General features: G+C 50.3%; 1 protein-coding gene across 1 annotated transcript in view; it reads right to left on the reverse strand.

The window, feature by feature from the left end:
* Positions 1-1,829: 1,829 nt before the first annotated feature.
* Evc (EvC ciliary complex subunit 1) overlaps positions 1,830-16,967 on the reverse strand; it is a 37,934-nt gene continuing 22,796 nt past the window's right edge. The window contains exons 11-20 of the mRNA XM_051164994.1: positions 16,054-16,266; positions 15,125-15,234; positions 13,248-13,458; positions 11,816-12,022; positions 10,745-10,889; positions 8,996-9,107; positions 4,814-4,940; positions 3,097-3,190; positions 2,349-2,460; positions 1,830-1,984 (exon numbers count right to left, since the gene is read on the reverse strand). Coding sequence (XP_051020951.1) covers positions 1,900-1,984; positions 2,349-2,460; positions 3,097-3,190; positions 4,814-4,940; positions 8,996-9,107; positions 10,745-10,889; positions 11,816-12,022; positions 13,248-13,458; positions 15,125-15,234; positions 16,054-16,266 — 1,416 coding nt within the window. The 3' untranslated portion in view covers positions 1,830-1,899. The remainder of the gene's footprint in view (positions 1,985-2,348; positions 2,461-3,096; positions 3,191-4,813; positions 4,941-8,995; positions 9,108-10,744; positions 10,890-11,815; positions 12,023-13,247; positions 13,459-15,124; positions 15,235-16,053; positions 16,267-16,967) is intronic.

Genomic DNA, 16,967 nt, shown 5'->3' on the forward strand with positions numbered 1-16,967 from the left:
AGTGGTGGCACAAGCACAAGTGGTGGCAGAGGCAGGCAGAGCTCTGAGTTCGAGGCCAACCAAAGTGGATAGAACTTGAAGAACCATACCAGAGGTTGTCTTCTGGCTGGCCTACACACACACCCCACATGCATACAGAGGGGATGACTGCTTTCTAATTAGTCAGTTGTAGTTTTTATTATAAGAACCTAAAATTCCCAGAAAGTTCAGAAGATTCCAGAGAGGGTCTCCTGAGTCACAGAAACCAGTATGTATGTTCTAGAAATTCATGGTAATGTGGAGCTGTGGCATGCTGGGCTTGGCGAGGGTGGTGGGGCCTGGGGTGGTGGCACATACTGGTCTATTGCTGAGAAATACCAGAGATGAGTGGTTGAGTCCAGTTGGCATTTGATAGGTAGAGCCCAGGGTTGTCATCACTGTCCTACAATGTACAGGACAGCCTGGGTCCCCACATACTTGAAACAGCAAGAACAACTCCTGAGGTAGAGTCCTTTACTCAGGATGAGCCAGGGATTGCTCATATGTGAGGAGGTTAAGGCAAGGAAGGCTGGGGACCGGAAGCTGGGGAAGAAGGAAGGTAGGTTGGTTGCTGCTTCAGTCAAGTCCACAGTCAGAAGCTCTTCCAGCCTCGGTCATCACTCTCGGGCACACTGGTGTCCCTGGGGAGGTGTCTCCTCAGAACAGCAATCCTGAAGCTATGTTTGCAAGGAGTGACAATTCTCATGTCAAATGTACCAGGGTGTGCCACCCACAACCTCCTGGCTCCACACGCATCTGGGTCTGACACAAGAGACTCCATTTTTGGCACCGGCAGCTTCATATGCGAATCAAGAATGATCACATCCAAAATGTTGACCGTGATGATGACTGGAAATCCTTCATGCTGATGGAAGAGATTGCCCCCTCAGAGGGAAAGGCTTCTGGCCTGTGGGGCAAGTGTGAGTGGTGTGAAAGCTTATGGAAGTCCTCACCATCCCTCAGGAAGAGCAGATGACCTGTGGGCCTCTCCTCAGGGAGGGGACTGCTTGCTGGTGGAAGGTTTCCCCTCCTCAGTGAAGCGGAAGGGTAGGGACAGCCTCTGTCTATGCCCTCCATGCTCACAGAGGAGCTCCTGTGGCATGTGACAGGCAGGTGTGCTCCCCATGTTTCAAGTGGCTCAGAAAAGTCCTGTGAGTTTGGAACTCCATGACTGTGCCAAGAACGTTGGCTCTGAGACTCACACATCCTTGGGTGACCAGGCCCCAGGGCTACCTGAGGCAAAAGATAGAAATACTAAGGCCAAAAGTTGGTCCTGGTTGGACCTCCAGGGACAGGAGATGACTGTGGAGCAATGGAGGTGAGACAGTGGCCTCAGGCCCAGAAAATACCAGCGATGCTGAGACCCTGACAGGAAGGACTTCAGGGAGATGCTGGGAAGCAGGGGCCTCCGATCTCTAACCAGACCAGTGGACAACACTAGGATACTGTGTGAAGCTGTAGGGCAGGAGGAGAGGGTCCTTCTGAGGGAAGAAGAGACCCAGGTGGGTGCACCAGGGTGGAAGCTGAGGTGCTGCGTTCCTCAAGGGCGTGTTCCTCAAGGGCGTGTTCCCACCGTCTCCAATCACCCCAGGCCCTTGGTGCTACTCTCATGCCATTTTTACTTTTTTTTTTTTTTTTTTTTGATACAGGGTTTCTCTGTGTAGCCTTGGCTGTCCTGGACTAACTTTGCAGACCAGGCTGGCCCCAAACTCACAGCGATCTGCCTGCCTCTGCCTCCCGAGTGCTGGGATGAAAGGCGTGCACCACCACCTCCTGGTTCATTTGTACTTTCTAAGGCAGGTGGCATCCCCTCTCTTCAGCTCCCCCAAATCACACAGAGGAAGTGAGGTGCATGGCAGGTTCATCTCAGCAGGGGTCCGACTACAGGTTACTTCTTTTCTGCAGCATCTTCCTTGGGTTTTCTCCATCTCCAGCTCCGCTGTCCTGCTGACCCAGCCTTCTGCTTCTGTGGACATGGATGGGATGGGGAGGTGATGCTGAGAACATTATGGCTGCAGGGCCAGCCAGGGAGGAGAAGTGAAACTTCCAGGTGTATGCAATGATATGTGATAAGCGGGCAGAAGCCACCCAGTGCCAGAGGATAATGAAGAACATGGCTCAGTCGACCCTGCGGCCCCACAGCTAATTCACAAAGGACAGTTCCCAGCCTGGCAGGCACCTCTTGTTATAGTCCCGCCCTGGCCACCATTCTGACGTTATGTTCCTTGCATTTCCTGGGCCTCACATTAGCACCCTGCAAGGATCTTTCCCAGACTCCAAACACTTGACAGAGGTCAGGAGAAAGGCAGGGGGCTGGGACCCAGTCCTACCTGAGTGGTCCTGTGGTGTGGTCCACCAAGGCAGGGTGGTCATCATTGGGAAGCCCCAGGTCCTCTTTCTCTTGAAGTGGTGGCTTCTTCCTTTTGGTCCTTACTGGCTTCTCTGTTGAAGACAGACAAACCCAGATGGGATGGCTCCGTGACATGAGATGGCACTTCCTGTCCCCATGGTTTATAAGCAACCTTGGTGGGCAGGTGTACCCACACCACTGCTAAGCAAGCTGAACATCATGAAGAAGTGTTTCCCACACTTCACAGCCTGCTCTTGGCAGAGCTGGGATGGAACTGGGTGCACCAGGCTCTCTGTTTCTGCTTCACCCGCAGCACGCAGGATGCAGGAAGCAACAGAGATAGAGGGCAGAGTTCAGGTACTGGCCAGAGCTGGTGTGTGTGTGTGTGTGTGTGTGTGTGTGTGTGTGTGACAGTTGTGAATCACTTGCACCACCAGATGACATCAGCCAATGATGTCCCTAAAGTGTCTCTGTCCGGGGAAAGAGGTGGCATTTCCCGTTTTCACAGATGGGAAAGTAGAGATGGGGATAAAATGGGGCAGGAGAGCAGTGGAGCCAGGAACTGGCAAGGTGGGATGCTAGAGAGCCAGGATCTCTGGGATGTCCTAAACCTGCCCCGAGAGTAGGAAAAGCCAGAGAAGCTGTGCAGCATACCCAAGGTGACACGACTGATTAATCATGGCTGAGCACTGGCACTTCCGCTGCAGCACAGCTGCACAGGGACTTACCTGGCAGTCCACGCTTGTTGGAGAATGGCTTGTTTTCAGTAAGGGGCACTCGGGCCAATGTCGCTAGCTCCGAGATAAAGGTCTGCTCAGCTTCCTGATAGACAAATGGAAGAGGATCAGGATGCCCCTCTGTCCCCCACCCTGAGTCCCCTGCCACTGAGATGAAGCCTTACACTATGACAGTTGGCTGGTGGCCACATTTCAGGTCCCAGTGTAGAAGACTTTCTCAGCAGCACCTCCAAGAGGTCAGGACCAGGACAGAGACATGGAGGAAGGTGTTCCTCTAGACCCTGACTCCTCTCTCCTAGTCTCATAACCCTGTCCACAAACAAGGACACTTTGGGGGCTCAGCCACTGTCAAACACCAGCTCCGCTCCAATCCAGCGCATGGCTACCAGAAGACCCAGAGCCATGATTTACCACTGTGCCCCTATGGCCGCCTCAGTTTCCCTATCTGTAGTGGGGATCACTGGAGCCACCACCTCAGTTGCTCCCATTTGATGTTGACAGCTCTCAGATTAGCGACCTTCTGCAATGGACCCTTGGGAACAAAAGGCTCACCATTGACAGGATTCTTACGATTACTGTCATTACTGCCAACCCTGGCCAGACAGACATGGAAAAGGCCAAATCACGGTCACATGCCTTCATTCTGATTTTTCTTCTAAAATTTATTTATTTACTTATTTGTTTGTAGTAGCAGCAGTAGTAGTAGTTGTATGGCTGCAGCAGCAGCAGCAGCAATTGTGTGTGTGTGTGTGTGTGTGCATGCGTGTGCAGAGTACAGCTTCAGGAAGTCAGCTGTCTCCTGCCACATGTGTTCTGGGGATGAACTCAGGTCCAGGTTTGAGCAGCATGTGCTTTTTATCTTCTGAGCCATCGGGTCATGCCTTGATTTTTAATTTTAAGGCATCCTTCCATCCCCTGATATATTATTAAAAATAGTTATTTATTTTACATATATGAGTGCTCTATCTGCATGTATGCCTGCATGCCAGAAGAGGGCATCAGATCCCAGTATAGATGGTTGTGAGCCACCACGTGGTTGCTGGGAATAGAACTCAAGACCTCTGGAAGAGCAGACAGTGCTCTTAACTGCTGAGCCCTCCTCTGCCCTGGATATATATATATATATATATATATATATATATATATATATATATTTTTTTTTTTTTTTTTTTTTTTTTTTTTAAGGTAGATACGTTGGGGTACAGTCACACCTCATAATCCTCCAGGCTGGGACTCTTCTGTGCTAGAGTGTCCACTTTATACTCTGACAGCTAAGCCTCCCTGAATGCTCTACAGAGGGTGTGGGTCTTACTGTCAGCACAGTCCAAGAGGCAGAGACGGCATCCCCAACGCCCTGCAGCCCCAGGGGCCTGCAATCCTCTGGGTGGTGGTCTGCACACAGGGAAATGTTTGTTCCTTTACTACACCCAAAGCCATGGGCAGACAGCTCAGCTGTGCCCTGCATACACCAGGGCCATGTGGGACCTGCTGTCCCCAAAGGGCTCATGCTTCCTTCAGGAAGCCACACAGTGTCGGCCAAAGGAACTCAGAGAGTCAAAGATGCCATGAGCAAAGAGGTACAGAGGTGAAGAGGTCTGGAGTGGAGCACAGGGTTTTTCATAGTGGCCTGAGCAGCTGGCTGTGAGTCTCAGTGTGGCCTCTTCCCTGTATGCTACGCCTCTGCCTTAGTGAGCTACTCCCAAACTACCTGCAGCTGGGTTTCAAGCTGGGCTTCCAACTGATCTAGCTCTTGTGCCTTCTGCCTCTGAGAGTTCAGGCGGCCCTGCTGGTGCTTCGTGAACTGGTCCAGGAGCTTCTTCTGCTGTGACAGCATCCTGGGTGGTGAGAAGGGATGGTTAACATTGTTGGAAGCCTAGGCCAATAGATCCCTACAAAAGCCTTCTAAAAGACGTGCTGCTTCATGGGCTTGTGACATTTTTTTTTGTTGTTGTTGCTGTTGTTCAAGACAGGGTTTCTCTGTGTAATCTTGGCTGTCCTGGCCTCACTTTGTAGACCAGGCTAGCCTCGAACTCACAGAGATCCACCTGCCTCTGCTTCTCTGAGTACTGGGATTACAGGTATGTGCCACCACACCCGGCTTTGGGCTTTTGACTCTTAGTTGTTCTTGAGCCCAGGAGCCTCGAGAGGATCCAGGCAAACGTGTGTGACTTACTGCAGCTACATTCTCCCAACAGTCCAGCTTTGACCCTGAGGCTGCATGACCATAAAACATGGGGAAGTTTAAGGACTCCTACACACACCCTGGACTTAGATTCCTAGGAAAGCTTGGAGTCATCAGCAGGACAGAGGCAAAGTCAGGACATTGCTAGGTAGGGACATAACAGCTGCAAACTGGCATCGTCTCATGAGCAGACAACCTTACCTAAGGAGAAAAGTTCCTGTGAAAGGGACTGGAGGCTTTTCAGGACCACCAAGGAAACTCATTTCTTGGGACAGTGTCTGAGAAAGCCCTAACATAGCTTATTTATTCTGAGAAGTAGGAGTGGGGCTTGGGCATAGGCCAGGTCCCTCACACTGAGAGTACCACCTTCCCTCATGGGCTCAGACTCTTCTCTGTCTCCTACGTCAGCACACCTTGCTCTGGCCCTCTGTGAACAGTGACATCTATCCCTGGCCTGTAGTCTGTAGTTGCTGCTTCCCTCCTTTCTATCTGTGGGGGCAATTCTCAGAAAGGCTGACCGGAGAGCCGAAGGCAGAAGTCAACCTTTACCATCAATAGGCAGCTGTCCTGGGGTACACAAGGCATAAACATTCCACCTTGCCTCTGCTTCCAGCTCTCCAGACTGTTGGAATACCTTTCCTGGCCTCCTTTGTACCTGTAAATATTATCTATCATCTATCCATCAATAATCCATCTTTCTATCCTTCAATTGATCCATCTCCACCCATCCATAATCCACCTAATCAGCCATGATCCAGTTATCCATCTATCTGTCAATCTATCCATGATCCATCAATCCACTCATGATCCGTCATTCATTTATCCATGATCCATGTATCCATCCATCTGTGTTCCATCCACTCATGATCTATCCACCCATCCATTTTCCATTTATTCACCCTCTTTTTTAATTAAAATATTTCTGGGCAGACATATTACAGTAGTTTAAAATTTTTTCACCCTCCTTTAAAAACCTTATTGGCATGTATTATTTGTGCACAACAATAGGGTGTGTCACCACATATGTACATCACGTACTTTGATTGTTTTGGTTGCTCACTACCACCTATTACCTTCCCCTACGCTGCACTGATCCCTTTCCTTTCCCCTTTCAGTTTCACATCTTAAAAATTTATATTTTTCCCTAAAAGAGAAATATGTGCTTGTCATTTTGAGTCTGGTTTATCACATGTAACATGTCTCATCCATTTTCCTGTAAATAATATGCCATGTTTTTTTTTAATGTCTCAACCATACCTTATCTCTACCTATTTATGACATTCACTTCACCCATTTATCCACTGATGGGACAGTGGACTGATCACTACCTTCTTCATTGAGGGTGCTGCTGCGTAGGCATGGGTGTGTGAGTGCCTCTGCTTGTATGTTGACGAGGCTGGTTAGTTTTTTGTCAGCTTGTCACCGACTCTATAGAGTCACCCTGGAAGAGGTAACCTCAACTGAGAAAATGCCCTCATCAGATTAGCCTGGAGGGAAACTTGGGGGGGGCATTTTCTTGATTAATGATAGATGAGGGAAGGTTCAGCCCCATCCAGGTTGTGCCACAGCTGAGCAAGTGGTCCTGAGTTGCATAAGAAAGCAGGCTGAGCAAGCCATAAAGAACAAGCCAGTAAGCAACATTCTTTCATGGTCTCTACATCAGGTCCTGCCTCCAGGTTCTTGCCTTGAGTTCCTGTCCTGGCTTCCCTTCATGATGTACTGTGACAGGGACATTATAAGCCAAATAAACCCTTTCCTCCGCAGGTTGTTTTTAGTTATGGTGTTTTATCATGACAACAGAGACCCAGTTAGGATGATGGCTCTTGTTCCTTTGGGTGTAAACCCTAAGTGAGCTGTCCTGCCACCCTTTTGCTGATTCCCAAATCTCATTATTTTTATCCTTTTTATCTGTCTTTCCTTTGTCGCCCAGATTCTTCTCATCCATGGAGTTGCATGGAGGGATCCTCCTGTTAATCTGTCTACTCTACCATGGCCTAGCTCTGCCTTCATAGAGCTCTTCTTAGGGATGGGTAGTGGATATACACTACCTGGGAGACAGCAGTGCCTGGCTCTGTAGCTTGCTCCCTCCCTGACATTTAATGAGGCTGAGTCCAATGAGGACTCAAGGAGAGACCATCAGCATCCTCTCTGTCAAGTTCGCCCTCCTCTCTTGTAAACCATGTGTGGTTGGATGGGGTGGCTACTGAAGCCTGTCTTGTTCTGGGTCAAAACTAGGCCCTGGACCACATGCCAATCATAACTGTCTCTCGAGTAGTTGAAGCCCAGGTGCTGAAAATGTGGATCCCTGAACTTTCTCTACAACTCTGTGATCATGTCTGAGTTTCAAGGTACTGGGAGTGGGGTTGGGTGGGGTTGGGTGGTGGGAACCTGTATATTTATTATCAAAGCCAACTATATCCCTGTACCTGAAATCTAAGAACTGCTGGGCTGTGGCCTAATGACTTCAGAAAGGTTGGGGGCAAGCCTGGACCTTGAAACTTAGCAGTTACCTGCTAATGGCTGCCAATGCCCTGGCAGAGGACTGTAGGTGGGGTATGGGATTTGATCCAGTGGGGCCATGGTTTGTATTGACTCAGACAGCTTGCTGAGGCTGGGACCAACTCTGTTATGTGTGGGTGGTCCCTCCCTGACATGATGCTGGCTTCTGTTACTCTTAGTAGTAGATGCTGTGTCCCAGCCCGGGCTTCCCTGCAATTGGAGGTGCCTTATCCCAACACAGCAGCATGCACTTTACAGTCCACTCCTAAGACTGCCTTCAGGACAGACAAGAGGTGTCCCAGGCAGGGCTTGAGGCCAGGCAAAGAGCAGGTGTTCCCAGGGCCACTTCTGCACTGCCTCTGCTGCTCCTCAGCCCACTTGGAGATAGTGGACATTTGTCTTCAGTAAACTGGGGAACCACTCCCCCCACTACAACTCTGCAAAAATAGTCCATTTGATTCTAGCCCAGCATGACCGAGAGGGACCAGACAAGTTGACCCAACTCTGACCCTTTGGTCTGCAAGGTAAACGGGTGAATGGGAGGCTCAGGATGCTGAGCCTGTGGAAGGTCCTGCAGTGGGCATTAGCATGAAACATGCCTTTACCTGAGTCCCCTCCCCCATCCCCTGTCCCTTCTCCTTCACTTTCCAGGTTAACAACATATAACCAGGGTTGGGGAGATGCCTCTTTTGTTAAGTGCTTGCCTTGTAAGTGTAAGAACTTGAATTTGATCCTCAAAACCCATTAAAAAATGCTGAGCGTGGTGGGGCATGCCTGTAATTGCAGTGCTGAGGAAGAGACAGGGAGATCTCTGGGGCTCACTGACCAGCCAACCTAGCTTGCTTGGCATACTCCAGGCCAGGGGAACAATGTTAAAAGTCAAGGCAGATAGTGCCTAAGGAACAACATTTTATGTTATCTCTGAGATGAAATGTATTCCTGCACCTACATAAATACACGCATGCACACACACACACACACACACACACACACACACACACACACACACACACACACACGCAAAGGCTTACCACCAGTCTTTATGCAAATTTGCACCCTGCAGCTGGCTTCTCGGGAGAGAGGCTTCAGAGCTGGCTCTGAGGGAGACAACACCCACACCAACTGGAAAACCATGCAAGGTCCCAAGCCCACCATGTAGAGTGGAGTGCACCCCATGCAGAGACCCCCACAGACAACTCTGAACTCTACCTTTGCTGCACTGCTTGGGAAGCTCCATGGGGACTATCTGCTGTTTGGCTCCCCGAAGGCAGGTCGCTGAATTCTTGCTTCTTCCACAGCTTGTAAGCATTGATTCTCTCACCTGGACCCACAGACACAAGACAGTCAAGGTGTTCATTCGGAAGGTGGACTCTGCCAGGCCAGGGCTAAGGATGAGCAGGACACACTTGTTACCATAACATGTTACAGGCACCAGCACTTGGGAAGGCCAGTATAAGAGACTGTCACGGCAATTTTGGAACAAGAATGCACCAGTGGCTCCTCTCTAGCTCTCTGTCAGGACCAAGGAGAGGTGACAAGCCAGCTTCCACAGTAAGAGGCTGTCACAGAGATCTTCCAGAGTCAGGGTCACACAGCAGGTAGAAGGGCAGGATGAGCTGAGCTGGGGTGTTGGTAGGCCTTGGGATGCCAGTGTGAGCAACCTCAGAGAAGCAGGCACCTGGCCTTGACCTCACATCCACAGCCCACAGCTATTTCTTATTTTCAGAGTTTCCTGTTTAGAAAACTTGTAATTTATTATTTTTTAAGTAAAGTAGTGTGCTGCCCTGGGCTTCCCTGGCTGAGAGTGCTGTCTGTTGTATAATTAGCTTGACCACAGATGACAGACAACCCTCATGGAGGCACCTCTCTGTCAAATACCCCAACACCCAGGGAGTTTTTCAGGGGACACATGGGTTCTGCACTTTGCTGGTGTGAGGTGCTCACCAGTTGCTGACTTTGTCTGGCGTGAGCAGCCACCATACGTTGTGGGGGCATGGGGGGGTTTCATCAGCAAAGTCGTGGACAGGCTTACTGCTCCATAAGAAAGCACTCCTTTACAGAGGGAGGGCTTGCTGCAGTCTATCAGGGAGCCAGGGTCAAGTGCCCACAGCAAAGCCGGGGACCAGAACTGGATGCAAGGGTGAGTCCTAAAGTGTGAGGAGATGATGGGCCCTGGTACCCAGTGCTCTGCAGGGATGAGTGGGTGGCTTCTGTTAAGCAAGCTTAAATATTTTTGGAAAAGCTGTGATGGAGAACCTGTAGCCACTTGTAGATTCCGGAGCACATGGGAGATCTCAGCAGAATCCTCCTGAATGGGGCGGGGGAGGCAGGTGGCAGCTGAGGCCAGCTGAAAGCAATGACAGCTGTAGAAGGTGCTCTAGGACCTTCCTTCCTCCTGTCCCTCACCCTGGGGCTCAACCCCAGACCACTCTGGAGCAAAGCAGTATAGCGTGTGAGCCGTGTAGTCTAGTGCCACTTGTAGATCCTAGTGCAAGGGGGAGAGGAGCAGCCTGTAGGGAGCTCTGCGTGTTACTTGGGTGTTGCTGTGGGATCGGCGGCTGTCGTCCGCTGCTTCACAGGTATGGTGGTGGGAGGTGATTAGTTATAGAAGGCCTGGGCAGAACACTCGCAGGGTCTCAGGAGCTCTGTTGGGCCCGTTCTTACTCATGGTTACTGCATCTCTTTGGCCACCAGGAAGCTCAAAGATGGAATGAATTCCATTTCTCAGCAGAACATACAAGCATTCTTCTCAGATGCTCCCCATAAATCATTTAGACGTTGTATTGTCTACACATGGCCTTTTAAGCACCCATTACATGGGCTTGAGTCAAGAAGGGAAGCGCGCATGCACACTCACGGAGGCTAGCTCGCATGCGCATTAGATCCCCACCCCAGGTGTCCCACACAGATCCCACCCTTGCAAAGCCATCGCTGGCCTGTAGCTGGGGAGACAACTACCCTGCAGGTTCTTCAGGCACTGCAGCAGCTGTTCCTCATGGGCCTGCAGGAGCTTCCCGATGCCCTGGTAATACGCCTGCACAAGACGGCTAACACTCGTGTTGGTCACGTACACACTCTCCACCAGCGTCTCCACCAGCGTCCTCTGTGGTAAGCAGGAAAGATGGGGACACCTGAAAGGTCATAGGTTGGAGCCACCTGCCCGGCACTGTATTTCCCACCCATTCCCAGTCCTGGACTGGCCAGGACTTATGCAGGGTGGGTGTGGCCAGTCGAAGCCTGTGATGATAATCTTACTTCCCCTTGGCAAGGATAGTCAAGATGGTGGGTTTAATGTAGTCCTGGCCAATAAGATGTGGTGCTAGAGCAGCCTGCTGTGGGCAAAAGATTTCCTTCCCGAACATTAGCACAAAGTCTTGATGGGTGAGAGACTCCATCACTTCCCTTGTCCTGCCAGGCTGTACATATCTGTGTTTGCCTCTGGACTCCTTACCTCATGGATCCAGGGGGCAACCAAGGAGGTATAGGGCAGGCACTGGAGAGACCTAGCTCTAGGTTTATTTTGGCCGCTCACTACATGCCAGCCTTTCAGTGTGCCTTTTGTACAATGAGATGCCTCAGTTTCCCCATCTGTACAGTGGGAAGGAGGGTCCTTAGCCAGCCTGGGCTGTGGAGAATCTGAGAAGGTAGGGTGGAGAAGGCTCCCAGGTGTACCCCACTGTCGCTATTGTGACCACTGTCATTTAGCCCTGGCAGCAGAAATGGCTAGCCGCTGCCCACTTATCTAAGTTGAGTTCTGTGGATCATGGGGCCACCAGGGTCTGTCTGCAGAGCCTCAGGGAAAGCCACATTTCTCAGTTTGGAGCTGGTTTTGCTGTGCTGTAGGCAGTGCTGTGCCTCGAGTTGATGTTAAACCAGAGTCGACAGGACCCAGCTCAGGGCCTCTGTGTGGGGCCTGGGTGACTCTTGGCTGGCAAGCCAGGCACACACTGTAGGCTGGAATCTCAAAGAGGCACAGGGAAAGTACCGTTCTTCCTGACCCTCCTTGTTGAGAGACAGCCTGGCTCTCACCTTGAAGTCTTCCTTGTCCCTGGTCCTGCCCTTGCTGGCCACATTCCGTGCTTGCACCAGCAGTGCCTGCCCGATGGCTCTCTCCGAGTGCAGCTGTAGCAGCTGCCCTGCCTCCTGTGCCTCTGCCAGCAGCTGCTGCTGGAGCCGCAGGCTGGTCTGCTGTGCCTCATCCTCCAGTCTGGCTGCCTCCTCCAGGATTCGTACCTCCTACAAGGAAAGATATGCTACCACCTAGCTAGAACGGCTGGACCTTGTGCTGGCCTGAAGGCTGGGGAAAGGAACCAAAGGGTGGGCAGGTTCTAGACTTTGAACAATAGCTCCAACAGTCTAAGTGTCTGTTGATAGTCCCCCAGCCCTTATCCAAAGGCATTTATTGAGCCCCAACTATGTGCTTGCTGCGATCCATGGCCCCTCACAAAATGAGGGCTTGTTCATTCTTCTTGAAGCCTAAATGCTAGGGCTGACAAGATCTGAGAGCCTTTCTAAAGTTAAGGCCTTTCTAAAAAGCTAGCTTGAGATCAGATTCAGCTTTGAGGGCTTCACAGAAACTGTGGCAGGGTACATGGGGCCAGGGACTGCCCCTGCTTAGGAAGGAGAGATGGGGGAGTTGGGAACTGGAGCTAGAGAAATAACCTGCTAGCTCCCTTTGTGTCTCCAAGGAAGACAAAGAGACTGAGTTCATGTGTCACCAGCAGGATGGGAGCCATCACAGCCTCTATGGCTTAGGAGCACCACACAGGAGATCTGGGGCAATTGGTAGGGGTTCAAACCCCAGCTCTGCTGCTTGCCAATTATTTAATCTGTTCAAATCTTCACAGAGCAGGAAGGGCCTCTTTCTGGTACCTGTGTGCTGGCTGTTCTACCCTCCCTGAGACTTCACTTAGATTCCTGGTAGATTCTCTCCATGTTGCCTTCACTAAAATCCCTTGACATATGTGTGTCCCCTCAGAGTCACCTCTGCCTCCCCTTTTCTGATCTGGACTGTGTTCCCTCGTATGTACACATTTAGATCCTAATTATAGGACTTCCATGATGAATACCATGGGCGCGGGACACGAGGAGATTAATGCTGAAGGAGTGTGAGCTTAGATCCCCCTCCAGGGTACCTGAAATCCTCCTAATAGGAGGCCAGGATCTCAATACACACAGAAAGATGACCATTATAGGACACAAGCTAGATATATGTATAAGCCAAGGAACGAACTCTGGGGAGAGACCTTCCCTCTCCTATCTTGACCCCAGCCCTTGGGTCCCCACCCTAGGAGGCACTTGGGTCCCATGAGTCAAGTCCCAACCTGTGCTTTTTGTCACATTGCCCTGTACCCCTCTGGGGTGTCAGGATCCTAATGTGACAAATAGGCCTAACTGGGGTTTCATGGAGCACTTCTGGTCAGGGCTGGGGTGTGTGGGAGTGTGAACTCTGTGCTCTCACCAGGGCTCTGAGCAGCTGCCATTGATGCTCTTCCAGGCATGGGGATGCACCCTGCTCTAGAGCCAGCTGCTCACGCAGCTCCTGCAGGAGCCTCTTCTTCCCGGACAGCCTCATGTGAGCCAGGGCAGTGATGGTAGTGCCTCGGAGGGCCAGTCTGCGCAGAGCAGAGCACAGTAGCAGCTCGTGGCCCTGCAGGATACCTCGTGAGGACCTGTGGGAGAAAGCAAGTCTGGTCACAGCTGTTGGATGCTCTGAATCAGGGATGCACTCTCGGAGGAGCCACGCCCCTAAGAAGAATGGCAGTTGAACTTCACCCTGCCCACCTGGTGACATTCAGCCATGTCCTTTCCAAGTTCAGAGGTACATGCAGTGGCTATTGTACATGCCAGGCTCCGTTTCATACATAACCCCTATAGACATTCAAAGCCAAAACAAGCCCTTGAGTTCCCACACCGGTGGGGCAAAACAACCCAAGTCCAGGCAAGGGATAGTGCTTTGTTCGTAATGTGCAGTGCTGCTGAGAGTCTGGGTAGCTGGACAGAACCTTGGCAGCCAGTGAGGGACAAAAGGCAGAAACAGGACATACTCAGGGCCTTCTGCTGTGGAGATGTGGAGTCACCACCCTTACACAAGGTCCTGCCATGGAGCCAGCCGGTCCCTAGGAGTGAGGGTTTATCTTCCATGACCTAAAATCCTTACTAGGTGTCAGACAAGTGCTATGTGGAGTTTGATACCATGAAAGCTGGAGCTCATTTCCTCAGCCATTCAACAAGTATCCCGTGGTCAATAAAAATAATACAGCCATACAAACAGGAAAAAATTAACCCCAACAGGTGGAAAAATAGACAACAGAAGCGCTACAAGGTAGCATACTGGACCAAAAGAATGGAACAGTACAGAATTCGGTATGAAGTGTGCTGGAAAAGTCTAGTAAGTATATAATTGAGTCCCAAGAGATAGAGAGAGGACTGATTTATCTTATATATGAGTGGAGTAAACACTAATACCACTCAAGACACAGGCTCCAGGCTACCTGAACATCTATGAGCTGGCAATGTTCACTGGGTCATCTGGTCTACCCCATTTATCTTTCCTTGTTCTGATGCATCACTTGTATCAGCCATTACAACAGCCACACACCTGCTTCCATTCTGCCCACAAGATCCACATGCCTGTGACCATTATGCTCTCTACCATCGCCACCCACTTCCTGTACCAAAACACTGCCAAAGCCACGTACCTGCTCCTGTTCCACCCACCATACCAACCACACACCTGCAGCCATACCAACCCATTGCTGCTGTGATCACCGCCACACAGGGACACACCTGATTCTGTCCCGCTACTACAGCCACACACCTGATACCTACATACATCATGTTCTTGGGAAAAGATGGGTAATTAAAAAATATGTCATTTCCCCCCTGGAAAACAAGGAGAAATATTTTTACTAAACAGAAGAAATACACTGCATAAATAGCAAAAAGATATGTTAACAGAATATATAGTTGGTTGACAAGTAGAGAGTGACTGTAAATGGGCACTAAGATCTCTGTGATGACAGGAGCTCCCAACATCTGGACTGTATGTGGCAACAGAAGTAAAACTGCAAATTTACCAAACGGCTGGAACTGACTAACTGAAACCAATGTGAATAAATTTACCTCACAAAAGCTATCCCAAAAAGTCCCTACCAAGCAGAATTCTACAAATCAGGATTCATTTGTCCCACTTTCCAGAGAAGGACTGGGAAATGGTACCTCTTTATTATCGGGGGAGATAGGGGACAGCCCATTTGTCCACCTTGTAGGTTAGCACACTGACATTAGCCTGGAGTCTCACACAGGCAGAACCCATCCTTCGGGGCTCATACTCACTCTTCAGAGAGGCCACTGAACCTGCTCAGGACCCGGTGGATGGCGCTCTCGTGATGATCTCGCAGCTGCCTCTGCAGCACTGTGGACAGTGCACACTCCTCCAGCCACACCTATGCTCAGAGGGACAGAGACGCATGACACAGTTGCAGTCACTCCATCGGCCCCTGAGTTTTTTTTAACAACTCCCTTTCTTTCCTGATTCTCTTAACATCTTTTCTTGTTCCTACAGTCCTCCAAGGTAATTTCATATGATTAGAAGGGAAGCTCTGATCTCACTCAGCAAGACCATGCTGCCACAAGACCTCCACCATTGAGAGTCCTTTTGGACTCTCCTGAGCTCTCTGTCTCTGTCAGCCTGGGGCTTCAGAGCCTGCACTCTGAAGGGGGAGTGGAGCACAGGTCTTAGCAGAGGTGCCTGCATCTTAGGATTCCATCCCCCAGGCCCATGATTCTTTGCCTGTTCCAGCTTCCAGAGGTTGCTGTTCACTCAAGTTCACCAGCCCACCATTGCAACTTCTGTTTACACTGTCTACCATCCTCTTTTGACTGCAACCCTCCTGCCTCTCTCGTAACCTTTTCTCCCTTGTTTCTGCAGGCACAGCTCTGTCTCATCTGTCCTCTGTTTCATTGCCTTTTGCCTCATGACTTTCTGGTGAATTTTTGAGTACTATGCTCACATCCTGGCCCTCCCTCCATGACTGTTGGGGAAGCTCGGTAACCATGACTTTGTTTCCTTGGGGGCACTGGATATCACCCCAGGGCCTTGAGCATGTTCAGATGTGCTCTGGCACTAAGTGTATTCTGGATGTTTGCAGCCACATCTGTGTAGTGTTTCTAAGGGGCCTTTGGGGGATGCCCAGCACCTGAAATTTCTCCATAACCCCCTAAGTCTCAAATGCACAGCCCAGCCCAGTTCCCAGGAGACATACTCTCCTGTCCTGCTCCAAGAGGTCACACAAGAGTCCCCACTGTCGTCTGCGAAATCGGTCTGCCTGTCCCAGCTGTCTTGCTGCCTGCTCCTGGACCTGTTGTTTCAGGGCCTCACATTCTGCCACAGGGAGACTGCTCACTTCTGGGAGGGTCTTCAGGAACAGGGTGTCCACAAACTTTTGGAAGGTTTCCATGGTGCCACAGTAGAGCTCCTGAAATAAGAACCTCATTGGGGTTATATGTTGGTTCCACATTCCCTCCCCTACTTTTCTGGGCTCTGAACTTCTAGACTTGAAATTGAATACATTGGGTACAAGACAGACAACAGGAACAAAACATACGCACACCATACACATTCTAGAATGACTACAAGTACCAGCTGCTGCTCTGCTCATGGGGTTACAAGCAAAGAGCTGCAATGATAATACACAGCATTGCTTAGTTTAAAGAGAACCAGCTAGATGTTTTAGAATTTGGAAGTTTAAAGAACTCAATGTGCTATTTTAATGACTAAAGTCATCTAGAAGCAGGCGAGGAAAGAATCAGTACATTGGAAAGTAAATCAAATGAAACCCTGAACAAAGCAAGGAGGCTACAGGATGGACACTATAGAGAGGTTGAAGACACCAGAGAGACCAGGAGGTCTGACAGGGGTCACTGCTGTCCCCAAGGAAGAAGGGGACAGGAGAGTTGGAGTAGAAGTAAGCAATATTTGGAGAAATAACTAAACGTCCCAAAAACTTAAAAGATTTTAACAGAGGAGGACACTGAAGCCACAACTGATCTGGATGGCTGGACTTCCTGTCTTTGCACATTCTTCCTGTGTCCACTCAGGGACACTTCCTCCGGAGAACTGTCTTTGAGTTCACCTTCACCTTGGGCCTCCACGGGCCCCTCACTCTCTTTTCTGGGC

Source organism: Acomys russatus, chromosome 22 (genome assembly GCF_903995435.1).
Source record: "Acomys russatus chromosome 22, mAcoRus1.1, whole genome shotgun sequence".
In the NCBI taxonomy this organism is placed as follows: domain Eukaryota; kingdom Metazoa; phylum Chordata; class Mammalia; order Rodentia; family Muridae; genus Acomys; species Acomys russatus.